Raw genomic sequence first — 17,240 nt, forward strand, 5'->3', positions numbered from 1 at the left:
ACTTGCCACCCATCAGCATTTTGGGGGTATATCTACCAGAAGGACTACAACATTTCAAAGAAGGTGGCTCACCACCACCTTCAAGGATGATTCAGGATGAGCAATAAGTTCTGACCTTTCAGTGGTGTCCACACATGGAGCATTCTGTGTGTCCTTCTGTTCAATGACAAGTTTCCCACAGGAGCTGAAGGTTCCAGTTAATATTGTAGCGCACCACTTATACTGGTGTGATTATCCAGTAGCTAATAATGTAGTGCTTTATCGAAAATGTCCTTCAGAGAATTTGTAGCCAGTCCCTCCTCTCTAATTTGAGTAGGAAATGCTCCATGTGATAGCTGGAAGCATAGCAAAGATACCAGACACCTTCAGACAGCGGATAACATGGCCTCTTACTCCGACCTCGGCTGCGCTCACTTCCAGTCAGAGATCTTTCCCACTGCTGCTGGGCCTCCAATGTTCATCCTGCCTCTGGCCCTCATCCTCTTTCGGGCACCCCTCTGGTTCTCTGCCAGCTCTGGATCATTTCATCTCTATTTGCGGATGAGACATTAACCGGCGCTGAATGCACTGACCTCCACTCTCTGCTCACCAATCCCAATCTCACCATCAAACCCGCAGACAAAGGGGATACTGCTGTAGTGTGGAGGGTTGACATTTACCTTGCTGAGGCCAGGCAGCAACTGTCAAGCACCTCCTCTGTCTTACCCCTTGAAAAAGACCCTGCTCAGAACCATCAGGGCATTGTCTGTAACATCATCACCAACGTCGTCAACTCTGGAGATCTCCCATCCACAGCCCCAGCCTCATAGTTCCCTTATACTGCACTGCTCATTTCTATCTCCTACCCAAGATCAACAAACCTAACTGGGTAGGTCCATTATTTCTCCCCGCTCCAGTCCCACTGAACTCATGTCTACATACCTTGACTCCATTTTATCCCGCTTGGTTCAGTCTCGTCCCACCTATGTCTGTGACACTTCTCATGCTCACAATCTCCTCAACAGCTTCCAATTCCCTGGCTCCGATGGCTTCATTTTCACCTTGAAAAGGCCTTAAGTTTCTCCACTTTTTCTTGACTACAGAGCCAACAGTTTGCCTCCTCCACCGTCCTCCTCCATCTGGCAGAACTGGTCCTTGCCCTCAGCAATTTCCCTTTGGCTCCTCCCACTTTCTCCAAACTCAAGGAGTAGCCGTGTACCCCAGCTATGCCTAGCTTTTCTTTAGCTACATTGGAAAGTCCATGTTCCAGGCTTTCTCTGGTAATGGTCTCCAACTCTTTCTGTGCTACATTGAAAAGTCCATGTTCCAGGCCTTCCCTGTTAATGCTCCCCAACTCTTTCTGTGCTGCATTGATCACTCTATTGGTGCTGCTTCATGCTGAGCTCATCAATTTCATCAACTTTGCCTCCAACTCCCACTCTGCCCTTACATTCAATTGATCCATTTCTGACCTCTCACAACTTTCTCAGTCTCTGTTTCCATCATCACTGTGGGCAAACAGCCTATTGATACCTTTTCTAAACCTACCGATTCTCACGGCTATCTTAACTATACCTCTTCCCACCCTTGTTTCATGTAAAAATGCCATTCCCTTTCCTTTATCTCCGTCACATCTGTTCCCAGGACGAGGCTTTCTATTCCAGGACATAGAGATGTCCTCCTCCTTCAAAGAACTGAGTTTTCCTGCCTCCACCGTTGATGCTGCCCTCACCTGCATCTCCTCTATTTCGCCAACAGCCACCTTCACCCCATCTTCCCACTGCCTTGAGGGATAAAGCTTCTCTTATCCTCACCTACCACCACATGAGCCTTTGGGTCCAACACATCATCTTCCCCACCCCACCCCCAGCTCTCTGCATTCTGTGGAGATCTTGTATCCATTTTGTGATTCCCTTGTTCATTGGTACCTCCCTACTAATCTCCCTCCTGACACTTGTCTCTGCAAGCAACAAAAGTGCCACACCTCATTCACCTCCTTCCTCACTTCCATTCAGGGTTCCAAACAGTCCTTCCAGGTGAGGCAACATTTCCCACGCGAATCTGATGGAGTTATCTAGAGTATATGATATACACCCTATGTAGCATCCTCTACATTGGTGAAAACCAACATAGATTGAGGAAACGCTTTGTTGAGCACCTCAGTTCTGTCCACAAGTGGTGGTATTTCCAGGTGGCCAATCATTTTAATTCCTATCCTCATTCCTATACTGACATGTCAGTCAATGGACTCCTCTTCTGCTGCGATGTGGCCACTCTCAGGTTGGAACAGCAACAGCACTTACTCCGTCTAGCCTCCCAACGTGATGGCATGAATGTCGATTTCTCCAACTTTTTGTCAATTTTTCCCCCTTCTCCTTCCCTCTTCTTCATTTTCCCACTCTGACCCTTTACCTCTTCTCCTCACTTGCCTATCACCTTTCTCTTATTGCCCTTCCTCCTGCCTTTTCTCACATGATCCACTCTTCTGAAATCAGATTTCTTCTCCAGCCCTATGCTCTTTCCACCTATCACCTCCCAGCTTCTGACTGTAGCCCCCTTCCCCCACCCACCTGGCTTTCCCTTCTCTCCAGTCCTGATGTAGGGTTTCAGATTGAAATATCAACTGTTCATTCATTTCTATTGATGCTGCCTGATCTGCTGAGTTGCTCCAACGTGTGTGTGTGTGTTCTGCTCTGTATTTCCAGCATCTGCAGAATCTCTTGTCTTTATTTCTGTTTTTGGTTTGCATTAGTGGATAGTGTAGCATGGCAGACATTTTAAATTTGTATTTTTTATTTTCTTGGGATGACTGAGGTACAATTTGTGTGGAAGATGGTTTCCATTTGATTTGCAATCAACAAACTGACTCCTCTCAAGACAAATTTTGGTAGATTTGAAATTATCTTAACTTGCTTTATTTCTTGTAGCAAGTGGAGCCAGAAAGGGTTTTAGAAAATCTGTTTTATGCTCATATTTTGTGATCTAATTTAGAACCTGTTATTGGAGAATAGATACCCAAATATAATTATTATATGCAGTTGCAATCCATATCAAGCTTTAACAGAAAATTTGCTTATGCGCTGATGTGAAAGAGATATGATTCATCCTTTTACAGGAACGTGGATTGACTATGCAGTGGCTGTTTTCAGCACGTGGCGCCTACTACCGTGCTGCCAGAACCCTGACTGATGATATCGATACTTCTGATTTGAATGACGTTTTGCTGTACAGAGCCTACAACAACCGGATAATGAGGGTAAATTTGTGAGCTCTTCCAATGCTTTAGTTTCGATGTACAAAGTCATAAATGACTTTGTGTTGTAATGTAGGGGTGAATTTTGGGCTGTACTTTTGGTCAGCTAGTTGTAAATCAGACGTATTATACTGCCAGACTTGGCTTTTGGGATCTTAAACTTTACAGCGGATATATTGTTGATTTGCACACACAGCATTGCTCAGATACTTTACTGATATTCTGCTGGTCATCGTGGTTTCTCTTGAGGATACATTTCCTTTTCATTAGAAACAAAAAACACGGTTGGCATGATCACGCTTTAATTTCTGCTAGCAATGTGCACTGATGGGGAAAAAAAGTAACAGGCATGCTGCCAGAATATTACTGAAGTGCTTTTTAGTCTTGATCAAGCTATCAAAATGGCCGTGATAGCATTAGTTTGTAGTGTTGCACATGGGCAAGAGGGGAAAACGTTGTTTCTTCTGCACCATGTAAATGTAATGATGCTCCTTATTTCAGGCCAGAGTTTCTGAAAATGTCTACTCTATGTAAAAGGAGTGGAATTGTTTTGCAATTTTATCTTGGTCTGCTTCATTGGTGCAGGATTCTAGAAACATCGGATGAGCTGAAAATATTTACAAACGGGGTTATTTCCTTGACCAGTTGTCATTAAATAAATATTCTGCTTGTTCCAACAGGTGGAGAATCACTTTCTTTCTCCTTATGTGTCTATAACTAGTTGCCCATTTAGACACCTGCTTTATGGCAGAGGGCACCACACTTTTAAAGATATTATGGAGCAGCTGATGCTTCTGGAGAAATCGCCGGACCTTGTTGATTTCAATGTGATTCGTAACAACATTGCATATGCTACCTGGACAGTCCAGGGAGCAGCTAATGCACTTGCTGGAGAAGTGTGGACAAGCAGCCATGTCTACTGATTGTCTTCAAAAGCATTTATGATGGTCTGCCTGAAAGAAAAACATTCACTCAGATGCTGAGAGATTATTGCCTTTGATACTTGTAGAGCTTTTTGCTATACTGATTAGAAACAAAATAAAGGATACTATCAGGTAACAAGTAAGGAAAATGAACTGTCAACATTTCAGATTAAGGATGCTCATTAAACTCATTTAATTTTCATTGATTAGAAAAAAGTTAAGCAAAATTTAAGCTGCATAAGTAAATTTTTTGATCAGAAGCAAGAATATAAATCTTAAGAAGAAACTTTTCTGCATTACAAGTGAAGAGGCAATAAGAACTCAGCTTTTTCACTTGTTACCTCCCACATTTGCTTTACACCTGCTGCAAGCCATCTTTACATTAGCCTGTAGAGGAATGCCTTCATTGTGAACAGACCTTGTACTTGCTTCACTTTCTCAGCATCTACACATTATAGGTGCAATGGACAGCTTGGAACATTGTCTCTTAGCAGATCTTTCTAGCAGCTAGTGTTGGCAAATTTATAGATTACATTGGTATGTTGCAAAGACCTGCATCTTGGGAACCCAGTGGAGCAAGTACAAGGGCTAATGAAAAAGAAGCTTTATAGTATTTCCCTCAAGGGGACTTATTTAGTTCTGATCTTCCATTGTGCAGTGATGAGCAAAGGAATACTTTAAAACTGAAGCAAATTATTGGCAACACTTGATAGGGTGGTTTAAGGGGAATTGAATGAATGGTTAAAGTCGGGAGTTGGACATCCATCACAAAAACAATGACAAATTAAATCAATTGAGGCTTGTAAGCTGCATGGGGGGTGGCGGGGAGGCTGAATTGCACATAGAGCGGAAATGGAGAAAAACAATTTGAGACAAATGCTAAACTGGAGTACTGCACCAAAGTGAGATAAAACTGCTTATCAAGACTAATTCCAAATTAAATCATTCGGTGCAGGTATCATTGACGCTAATGGAGAAGCTACATGTAGGAATCTGAAACTCAAGCAGAAGTGCTGGAAGAGTCCAGCCACAGTAGTTGCAGGAATTGATAGCATTTTTCAAATGAATTCACTATGGTACTGAAAACAAATCAGCTGTGCATCAGGCAATTTCAATGTTTTCTAGGGGGAGGAAATTTTTAAAATGACGTTTGTTTGCAACAGTATATGACTAGAAAGAAAATTAAGCAAAAGGTGCTTATTTGTTGATTGGAATAAGATTTGGTGGTATTGGAGGGTGAAAGATTAATGACAAAAGAACTATTAATAACAAAATGCTTCTGTTGTTAGAAATCAGGAATATTAGAGTAGTGTGGCTTTAAAAAAATTCAATCTATTTGGGCACTACTTAAAATCTTCCTGGAGAGGATTTCCTACAACATGTAGAACACTGCTTCATTGACAAAATTACTAAATTAGGTTATTCACACAGTGCAGATGTTTGTGCAGTGAAAGTAACTGGGGAACTTGTTAAAGAGATCAACAGTACTACTGAGTGGTTGGGAAGACTGAAATGAGTGAAGAAAAAATGCATCATCAGATCCTGATCATGCAAGTTAAAATTGTAGTATTGGGTTATCATAGTCAAGCACAGTAAAATTAAATAACTATTTATATAATATTGCACCATGCAATTTCAATGGGAGTGTTCAGTAACTGAAAGATACTACTCTTATTAGGGAGTTAGGGAGGTGGTGAGGTTTATTTTGTTTCTGGAACTAAATAACAGCCATTGTTGCTAAAGTTAAAATTTTTCACAATTTTGACAAACCCTTAATAAGAATGCATGGTGATCTCCCCAACTGCATGCCTGGTAGTTGTGCATATATACTTCAAGATTTTATAATGATTTTAAACTGTTAACAAATTGTTTAAAATTGGTGACATTACACCAGCAGTCCTTATTTAGTTAAACTTTCCAAATGATGGGTAAACCTTTGTTCATCACTCTTTCCCAGTTGTTGTTAAAATATGCTGTAAAAGGTATGTTATAAAATGGAGAAAGACTTGTGCCCCATGCTAAGTACATTATATTCTCCAATTTTACAGGGTAATCTGGGTTATTAATTGTTGCAAGATACTGAATATAAAGGATAACTTGTCAAATTACATTTGTTGAAAAATTTAAATGCATTTTAATAGATACAGCTTACCTCTTTATGGTCTGGATTTTGTATGGGGCTTGCTGATATTTTCAGAACCTAGAACTTTGGTGTAAAAAGAAATGTCAAACTTGGCTTGGTTACCTTAATCCATCTAGCACCTATTTGGGTATTTTGCATTTTCCTATTTATCAAAGTACTGACCAAAGTGATGGGGCACAGTTTGCAGTTTATAACTTTGTCCAAAAGAAAAACATTTAATCTGTCTCCCAGTTTAGGAGAAGAATATGTTAAAGATGGTAAAATTGACACTAAGGTAACCATCAGCCATGTCTTTATACCAGTTCTAGATGTCTGGCACTTGAAGTAACCGCTGAACCCAATTATAATGTCATTTTATTTCCACCAATCAGCACTGAGATGTTTATTTTATTTATCAGTGACAGAGTTCACTATAAATAGTGTGTTTTATCTTTTTTAAAATAAGATAATTATCGGAAGCAGTGACTTCCATAATTATGACGGTTATACTGTCGTCAACAAGAAAGCAGCATCTGCTACTAAGAAATGAAAGCCTATGACATTTCTACAAGTTTTAAAAGCCTCATTATCGGGAGCAGTGTCTTCCATAATGTCATAAAATAAGGTAGTTTTTGCCTACCAAGGTGTATATCGGAAGCAGTGCCTTCCATATGTTTCACTAAGGTGTATAAGAATTGTCGGGAAATGGGATTCCCATAATTTAACTTTATTTGAATAGTGCTAGGGGCCACTGTGTGCTTCTAATCTACTGCAATATGTTTTATTTGCTTATGTGTATTGTACCTTGTGGTTTGTGTATTTGTATCAGTATCCTCAGTGCCTTGAGAATATCTCAAAACATAGCTCCCTTTTCAATTTTTACTCGAATAGATGGAGTCAAGAAAAGAAATGTGACTAATTAGTGGGCAAAGAAAACATCCAATTTTTAATAAGTGACTGCTACTTAATTTGATTCACTGTTTGTTTTGAAAACTTTTTGAACTAGAAGAGCCATTGAGCCATTCTTGAAGTTCCACACTGAGTATCCGGCGAGTTATTTGTCAGGGCACAGATAAGAGTGGTGGTCAACCATCCATCATTAGGGATTCAAACCCTAACATGACATGTGTCCAATGACTATGAAGGCACGCATAAAATGGTTCCTAAAATGGTTTGATTTGTATCCACTATTGAAGGTTTTGAATGAAATGAACCTTGTAGGCAGCCCTGTAACTCAAAACTTGAGGCATGTCTGCAATAATTGAAAATAAAATTGGGAAATATGAACAGGTTAGGCAATATCTCAAAGAAATGGAATTGTAATCATGGGTTGATGACCTTGCATTGGGATCTGTGGTAATTTAGTTGACTGACCAATGTGGCCCGAATATTGAAACATTCCTTTCTGACTTGCTCTGTGATCTGCGAACTATTAATTCCTGCATGATAAAGCAGTAGAACACATACCTTTTTGATCCACACTGATAATCTCTTTTCTACTTGACTAAAAGCTCATGGCATCACTGCACACACTTGTTGTTCCACAAGTTTTAATTCTGATAATTGGAACCTAAATACTTGTGCTTTGACAGTCTTGGTGCATTTGGTATAGACGTAGGCTGACTAGCCACCTATGACGTAAGGAAATCTCATTGTAGTGGCATTGACTTTCTAGTGTGTGCGTACACCCTTTGGAGATGCTATTACACTTTACCAACCTAATGGACAATAAAGTCGAAACCAGTTTCTCCCACTCTCCTGGGATAATAGCAGTCTGTTCAAGGCCAAAAGAAAGTAAACATTTGTGTCATTAAAACTTCAATCATCATTTAGAGCTGTGTTTTGAAATCCATTTACTGTGGGAGTAGTTGTGTCGTAAGTTATCTTTCAAATTTCTTCAAATAAATCAAATTCAGAAATAAGCTTAGAGGTTCTCTGATTATTGTTAGGTTAATCTGTGAGAATATTTAACTCAGTCCGGCAAATAATGTTTCTTGAAAAGAAATTGAAATGTATTTTCCCTCTAATTTGAGTCAGTACCTAGCTCAGGAAAGCAAATGTTTTGATTTATCAAGCAGGTTTAAAACATGGGATGAGAGATTCCTGGGGATTTACATTTTTAAAGAAAATAAAGAGAAAATCTCCATTCATAGCATTTTGATGTTTCTTTAGCTTCAATAATGTTTATATTCATAAATCTCCATAATCACTGATAAATGATTTTCCAGTGATCTTAATGTTGCTTTTCATTTAATGTGAGCTAATTTGTTTGTATTGCCTTTTTCCACCATGCTCCAATGCACTGTAATTTGAAAACTCTCAATTGCTCTTTTTATGCATGGCACTTGATGTATTTTGTGATGTTATTATTGTCTTTTCCCAAAGATTGCCTAGATATAATTTTTTTATTCTGCTTCATGTTTATGTTTCAAATAAATCTTAAAAATATTATTTTGGATTCTATTGTATTAATTATTATATAGAAGAGTCAATTAATCCACCTGATCTTACTCTCAGCCTCCAGCGTTTGTTTGCATTCTTTAAAATGTAGCCAATATGTTTCTAAGCTAGCTAGACAGTTTTTTTAAGGTTGTCAAGTAATCTGTTCAGTTTTAAGGATACAACCCCTGTTTTAGGTTCAAATCTACTCATTTGTAGTTCCATGTTAACTGTTAAGGTGTTGTCATTTTAAAGGAGGTGCCTAAGACTTTCTTGTGGAGTGATAGATCTCTAGAAATCTTCACCTCATGGTTTGTGGAGGTTAGGTCGCTGAAGGTTTGTAAAGAAGAGGCTTCTTTTTGAAGGGTCATGGAATTGAGAACATTATGGAACCGGCAAAGAAAATTCTATGTCTGGGTTATTGATCATATTTGAATTGGGTAGGTTTGAGGGACCAGGTGGCTTGACTTACTCATTTTCTTTTGAATAAGCTGGAGAAATAATAGATCTCAGCAAAAATAGTTAGCACGAAGATGCCAAGTGCGTCCCCGCTGTGCTCTTGGCTATGTTTAGCAACCTTATATTGCAAGCCTTCCCTGGTAATGCTCCACAGCTTTGCCTCCCAACTTCCACCCTGCCCCCCAAGTTCACAAGGTCTACTTCTGATACCATACCCCCTTCTCTATCTCACTGTGTCTCCAAAACTGGAGACAAACTGCCTAGTGATATCTTTTATAAATCCACTGATTCCCACATCTATCTAGAATATACCTCTTCCTGTCTTATTGTCTCCAGTAAAAATGCTATCCCTTTTCTCAGTTACTTCATTTCTGCTGCATCTGTTCCCAAAATGAGACTTTGCTTTCCAGCAGAGATGTCCTCCAAAGAACAGGGTTTTGCTTCTTCCACCATTGATGCTGTCCTTACCCACATCGCCATTTCCCGGACATCCGCACTCACCCTATCCTACTGCCTTAACAGGGATAGGTTTCCTCTTAACCTCACCTACCACCTCATGAGCCTTTGCATTCAACACATCACTCTCCGCAACTTATGTCATATTCAACGGGACCCAACTACCAAACACATCTTTACCCCCACCTTCCTCACCACTCTCTATAGAGATTGCTCCCCCTGTGATTTCCTTGGCCATTTGTTCAACCCCACTAATTTCCCATCTGGTACTTAACCTTGCAAGCAGCAGAAATGCAACTCCTGCCTCACTTCCACTCAGGGCTCCAAACAGTTCTTCCATCTGAGGCAACAATTCACCTGCAAATCTGTTGGGGTCAACTACTGTACCCAGTGCGGCCTTCTCTACATTAGTAAGGCCCAACATAGATTGGAGGACTGCTTTGTCGTGCTCCTCAGCTCCATTAGCAAAAAAATGGAATTTCCTGGTGGCCAACCGCTTCAATTCCTGTCCCCATTCACGATCAGACATGTTGGTCCATAGCTCCTCTTCTGTCACTCAGACTGGAGGAGCCACTCCTCATATTCTGTCTAGGTAGACTCCAATCTAATGGCATGAACATTGGACTTTGTCCAACTTCCACTAACTTTTTCCTTTTCCCATTCCCTCTTCCAATTTCCCACTCTGGCCTCTGGCCTCTTGCCTCTTCTCCACACTTGCCTATCACCTCCCCCAGTGCTCCTCTTCCTTCCCTTTCTCCCATGAGCCATGTCCTCTCCTATCAGATTCCTCCTTCTCCAGCCTTTTACCTTTTCCATTTATCACCTCCCAGCTTCTTTCTTCATCCTCCCTCCCCCACCAATCTGGCATCACCCATCTCCTTTGAGCTATTCCCATCCCCTCCCCCCACCACCTTATTCCACCTTCTGCCCCCTTCCTTCCCAGTCTCAAAATGTTGACTGTTTATTGATTTTCATAGAGGAGGCATTTTTTTGTCCGGATTTCCAGCATCTGCAGGATCTCTTGTACTTAAGTAATTACACAACACAATATTGTTATACTTTAATATTTCTAATGCAATTCTTGAGTGACATTTTGTAGCATGTTATAGAGTATGTAGAATACGATATGTAATACAGCTTTTATATTAAATGTGGATAAAGAGGCAACATGATTCCTAACCAAAGTTCAAAAATGGGTGGACACAATCCCTATCAGTCATGCCCAATGATCTCACTATGATTTTTATGCATATAGATAGGTTTTACTTTAATGCTCTCTGGGAGCTGATGATATCCTTTTATTGGGATAAGTTGCTGTAGTTTCCATTGTAAAAGGATCACCCTTGCCACCTCTTATAGATCCTGAAATCTATACAGTTGGGATAAAATTAATTACCATTCTGAACAATACAACTCAAATGTTCTATACTTAAAAAGTACAGTATGAACTAATGTGCTGTTCCTTACATATACATATATCCCTAATATGCTGTGATCACTTAAGAAGCACAGTTCCTAAGCAATTTGTCATAGTTTATCCTGAACGTTCCTGTGGTAATTTAATAGATGCAATCCAGACTTAAACTGTACTTTTTTTTCCCCCTTAATCTTTATCTGCAAGTCTGACTTGGTTCCTGGTCTTACAAGTCATCATTAGAGTCCTCCAGCATAGAAACTACTGCAGAGTCTTGTCATCTTCAGAAGTTTTCGGGTGACTCTGCCATAGTTGGATGCATCAGCAAGGGAGATTAGGCTGAATACAGGGCTACGGTAGGAAACTTTGTCACATGTTGTGAGCAGAATTATCTGCAGCTTAATGTGAAAAAGACTAAGGAGCTGGTGGTAGACCTGAGGGGAGCTAAGGTACTGGTGACCCCTGTTTCCATCCAGGGGATCAGTGTGGACATGGTGGAGGATTACAAATACCTGGGGATACAAATTGACAATAAACTGGACTGGTTAAAGAACACTGAGGTTGTCTACAAGAAGGGTCAGAGCCGTCTCTATTTCCTGAGGAGACTGAGGTCCTTTAACATCTGCTGGACGATGCTGAGGATGTTCTATGAGTCTGTGGTGGCCAGTGCTATCATGTTTGCTGTTGTGTGCTGGGGCAGCAGGCTGAGGGTAGCAGACACCAGCAGAATCAACAAACTCATCTGTAAGGCCAATGATGTTGTGGGGATGGAACTGACGGTGGTGTCTGAAAAGAGGATGCTGTCCAGGTCGCATGCCATCTTGGACAATGTCTCCCATCCACTACATAATGTACTGGTTGGGCACAGGAGTACATTCAGCCAGAGACTCATTCCACCGAGATGCAACACAAGAGCGTCGTAGGAAGTCATTCCTGCCTGTGGCCATCAAACTTTACAACTCCTCCCTTGGAGGGTCAGACACCCTGAGCCAATAGGCTGGTCTGGGACTTATCTCCTGGCATAATTTACATATTACTATTTAACTATTTATGGTTTTATTACTATTTATTATTTATGGTGCAACTGTAACGAAAACCAATTTCCCCTGGGATCAATAAAGTATGACTATGACTAAACAGGATCTTTGGCTTAAGTCCTGGCTGCCCATCAGCCATACATTTGCACAGTGCCAAATTTTATTTTTCCCACCTTATCAACTCACCACAGATTCTACCACTCACCTAAGTGGGAGAATGTTCCTTGGCCAGTTAGCTTACTGACAGCACATGTGCAGGATGTGGGAGAAGAGCACCCAGTCTTGGAGAATGTGCGGATTCCACAAGGGCTGAGCCTGAGCCCAGAACCGAACAGCATTGCTGGAGTTGAGGCTGTAGTGCATTAGTTGTGCCTTTGCTGCTGTCATAGTGCCAACGTGTTTTAATGGGAAAAGTTCTCAATTTATCAGCATTTTGAAAGGCTGGTGAACAGATTTGACTTCAACATTACCATTTCAAAAGACACTTAATAATGACTCCACACTGCATTGTGTGGCCTGATTACAGTTATTTAAGGAAATGGAGCAAAATCCATTTTCTTTGTGTCTTGGTATGAATGACTTATTTAGTACTACTTCCATTATTAAAAGTTTTTTTTCAAAAATTCTGTTGGTTCCTGGTGGCATGCTGGGATTTGATACACGTGCTTTTGTTGCAAAATTGTCTACAGTACAGCAACCTTCCTGATTTTATAGCAGAGTTTCTTACATGTAAATACATTCTTGCTGCCGACTTGGCCACGCCTTCCTTCACAAGTTCAGTCTCTTGTGTTCTTTAAGTTAACTTGGTTTGCTGTATTGAAAGTTTGCTGAAGACTGGCTTTCATTTTATTGGCTGACACTTATTGGGACACCAACAAAACGATCATTGTCAAGTTCAAAATCATTTCACCATGTTTCAGCCAAGTGGACACAGCTTGGTATGAAGGATAACTACTTTCACCATTTCTGGCTTTAAGATAGATAACTGTAGCACTCCAAGTGATATCTATTTTGGATTTGCTGCATTGCTTAAGTTAAATGCACAATTGTCACAATCTTATCCTAACTACATTTGCCTCATCTGTTGAGGATGGTTAAGTTCAAAGTAAATTTATTAGCAAAGTGTATGTACTGTATGCAATTGAGATTCATTTTCATACAGGCATTTACAGGAAAATAAAAATACAATAGAATTTATGAAAAGCTATAAATAACAAAGACTGATGAATAACCAATATGCAAAAGAAGACAAATCATGCATATAATAATAATCAAATAAATAATACTGAGAATTTGAGTTACAGAGTCCTTGAAAGTGGATCTATAGGTTGTGGAGTCATTTCAGCGTTGAGGTGAGTGAAGTCATCCACACTGGTAGTAAGGCAGTTCATTGACTTGGTGTTAATTGACCTGGACCTGGACCTGTACCTCTACCTCCTGGCTGATGGTAGCAGTGAGAAGAGACTCCAACATTTTCTCAACCCCTGAGGACAGGATAACTGGTCTATAATTTCCTTTCTGCTGCCCTCCGTTTTTAAAGAGTGGAGTGACATTTGCAGTTTTCCAGTCCTCCAGAACCAAGGTAAGACCGGTTTTGGTGAAAGCTGAAAGGGGATAGTTACTTCTATGTAAGTCAACAGGTAATTGGAATCATTAAAAAGAACTAAGTAAGTTTGGAGGCGATGCATTTCCATGAGAGTCAAAAAGGGGAGGAAAAGATTAAGAAAATCTTAAAATATTTGTAAATATATTAAAGACAAGTGCTGTTGTGACTAACCAGGAAAACTAGCAGTTTTCAAAAGCAAGTGTTGAGACTGGAATACAAGAGGAAGGAAGTTACTGAGCCCAGCTATATGAAACACTGGTTAGGCCACAGTTAAGATTGTGTGCAGTTCTGGTTGTCCCAAGAGAACAGTGTGCAGGGGTTACCTGTGATACGTTTCAGCAATGAGGAAAGACTTATTTGAATGAGATATGCACAATAACGATGGGTGTAATGGGAAATTTCCCACTCAGCAGAGATGCTTCAAGCATAGGTTTCTGTTAGGGGGTTAGAGAGCCAGAGAGGGTCTGAGCATGATTCTTCTTTTCACCAGAGATGCAAATTGCTGAAATCTGGAACATACTGTCTGAAGGGTTGGAGAGGCAGGTACTCTGGCAACATTTAGGAAGCCCTTGAGTCACCAAGGCATAGTAGGCTATGGGGCAAGTGCTGAAAAGAGGATCAGTATGGTTAGGCAGAGGCACAGTGGGTCGCAGGCCTGCGTCCATGTTGAGTGACTTTAAAACTGTATCAACAAGTGAAATATTAATTGGGATAACCTTCCATGACACCATTCCATACATGTAAATTCGAGTGAGGCTAATTATCAAACTAATGCACATTTTTTCAACACTGCTGTTGGGTGCCGTGCAGATTTCAAACACCTGCCTGAAATCAACTTGAACCTTACCTTTTTTGATTTCAAATTCAGGTTCAATCTTATAGTGATCTGACTGCGTGTATCAATGTATGTATGTATATATAAACACACAATCGAATGAACAATGTTCCTCCAGAACACAGCGCACTCACAAAACATATTGTAGTGGATAGTAAAAGCTTTTTCAAGTATGTAACAAATAAGAGAGAGATGAGAGTGGATATAGGACCACTAGAAAATGAGGCCGGAGAAATAATGACGGGAGACAAGGAGATGGCAGATGAACTAAATGAGTATTTTGCATCGGTCTTCACTGTGGAGGACACTAGCAGTGTGTCAGATGATGAAGGGTGCAAGGGAAGAGAAGTAAGTGTAGTTACTATTACAAGGGAGAAGGTGCTCAAAAAGCTGAAAGAGCTAAGAGTACACAAGTCACCCAGACCAGATGAACTGCACCCTTGGGTTCTGAAAGAGGTAGAGGTAGAGATTGTGGAGCTATTAGAAATGTTCTTTCAAAAATCTTCAAACTCTGGAAAACTGCAAATGCCCCTCCACACTTTAAGAAAGGAGGAAGGCAGCAGAAAGGAAATCACAGACCAGTTAGCCTGATCTCAGTGGCTGGGAAGATGCTAGAGTCAATTGTTAAGGATGAGGTTATGGAGTACTTGGTGACACAGGCAAGATAGGATAGAGTCAGTATGGTCTCCTTAAGGGAAAATCTTGCCTGACGAACTTGTTGCAATTCTTTGAGGAGATTACAAGTAGGATGGATAAAGGGGGTGTAGTGGATGTTGTATATTTGGACTTTTGGAAAGCCTTTGACAAAATGCCATGCATGAGGTTGCTTACCAAGTTAAGAGCCCATGGTATTACAAGAAAGTTACTGGCATGATTAGAGCAATGGCTGATTGATAGGAGGCAGCAAATGGGAATAAAAGGATCCTTTTCTGGTTAGCTCCAGTGACAAATGGTGTTCCACAGGGTTGGTGTTGGAACCCCGCTTCTTATTATGCTGTATATAAATGATTTAGATGATGGAATAGATGGCTTTATTGCCACATTTGCAGATGATATGAAGATTGATGTTGGGGCAAGTAGTGTTGAGGAAACAGGTAGGATGCGGAAGGATTTAGATTAGGAGAATGGGCAAGAAAGTGGCAAATGAAACACAATGTTGGAAAATACATCATCATGAACTTTGGTAGGAAAAATAAATGTGTAGATTATTTTCTAAATGGGGAGAAAATCCAAAAATCTGGCTTTGGAGTCTTTGTCCAGAACACCCTAAAAGTTAACTTGCAGGTAGAGTCAGTGATGAAAAAAGTAAATGCAATGTTAGCATTCATTTCAAGAGATCTAGAATATATGAACAGGAATGTAATGCTGAGGCTTCATAAGTCACTGGTGAAACCCCACCTTGGGTATTTTGAACAGTTCTGTGCTCCTCATCTAAAAAAAGATGTGCTGGCATTAGAAAGGGTTCAGAGGTTCACAAGGATGATTCTGGGAGTGAAGGGGTAATCATACATGGATCATTTGATAGCTCTGGGTCTGTATTCAATGAAATTTAGAAGGATCTCATTAAAATCTTTCGAGTGTTGAAAGGCCAAAACAAGGTAGATGTGAAAAGGCTGTTTCCCTTGGTGGAGGAGTCTAGGACAAGAGGGCAAAACCTCAGAGTAGAGGGACGTCCATTTAAAACAGATACAGAGAAATTCCTTTAACCAGAGACTGGTGAATTTGTGAAATTTATTACCACAGGCAGTTGTGGAGGCTAGGTCATTGGGTGTATTTAAGGCTGAGCTTGATAGGTTCTTGGTTGGACATGGCATCAAAGGTTATGGGGAGAAGGCAGGGAAGTGGGGCTGAGGAGGAGAAAAAAGGATCAGCCATGATTGAATGGTGGAGCAGACTCGATGAGCCAAATGGCCTAATTCTGCTCCTCTGTCTTATGGTCTTATATATCACAGACAGCACATAAAACAAAATATAACCACAGGTAAGTTAATAAAATGTAATTCAAAATGCCTGTAGTGCATAGCACAGGTAACAGTTCAATAAACAATAAACAGCTCGCTATCCTAGTGATAAGACTTCCATTGAATGTGAGAAAGGTGCACTGGGTTGGCCTCAGTTAATATCCACAGTTCATCTTTATACTTTATACTTTATTGTCGCCAAACGATTGATACTAGAACGTACAATCATCACAGCGATATTTGAGTCTGTGCTTCCCGCTCCCTGGATTACAAATCGATAGTAAATATTAAAAATTTAAATTATACATCATAAATAGAAAATAGAAAAATGGAAAGTAAGGTAGTGCAAAAAAACCGAGAGGCAGGACTGGATATTTGGAGGGTACGGCCCAGATTCGGTCTGAATTTGTTTTTGCTCATATTGCTGTTCCATCCCATATTATCTGTGAAATTTGGCACCATTTGGTGCATTCACTTTTTGCTTTCCCTGTTCTGATTATCTCACTTCCCCCGAACAGATCACATTTACAGGCATCATCAAATTATTTCTTTCCTGTCTGATCCACCCGAAGTGTCTTCAGTTATTGTGTGGGCATCATTTTCATATCCTGAGGCTACTTCACAACTAGGAAGTACATTTACATTGACAGTACCATTTTGCGTGCAGGTTGAATGGCTGGTTGCTATGTTTGTGGTGAAGGAGGAATGCTCAGAAAACTAGCCAGCTTCTCAGGAATCAGCATTGACTCTTTTATA

The 17,240-nt window shown here is 40.3% G+C and overlaps 1 protein-coding gene across 1 annotated transcript in view; it reads left to right on the plus strand.

Moving 5' to 3' along the window:
- LOC140196258 (transferrin receptor protein 1-like) overlaps nucleotides 1-8,728 on the plus strand; it is a 57,113-nt gene extending 48,385 nt beyond the window's left edge. Inside the window, exons 18-19 of the mRNA XM_072255147.1 lie at nucleotides 3,095-3,235; nucleotides 3,913-8,728. Coding sequence (XP_072111248.1) covers nucleotides 3,095-3,235; nucleotides 3,913-4,155 — 384 coding nt within the window. The 3' untranslated portion in view covers nucleotides 4,156-8,728. The remainder of the gene's footprint in view (nucleotides 1-3,094; nucleotides 3,236-3,912) is intronic.
- Nucleotides 8,729-17,240: the final 8,512 nt, after the last annotated feature.

This window comes from Mobula birostris, chromosome 4 (genome assembly GCF_030028105.1).
Source record: "Mobula birostris isolate sMobBir1 chromosome 4, sMobBir1.hap1, whole genome shotgun sequence".
NCBI classification, from domain to species: Eukaryota; Metazoa; Chordata; class Chondrichthyes; order Myliobatiformes; family Myliobatidae; genus Mobula; species Mobula birostris.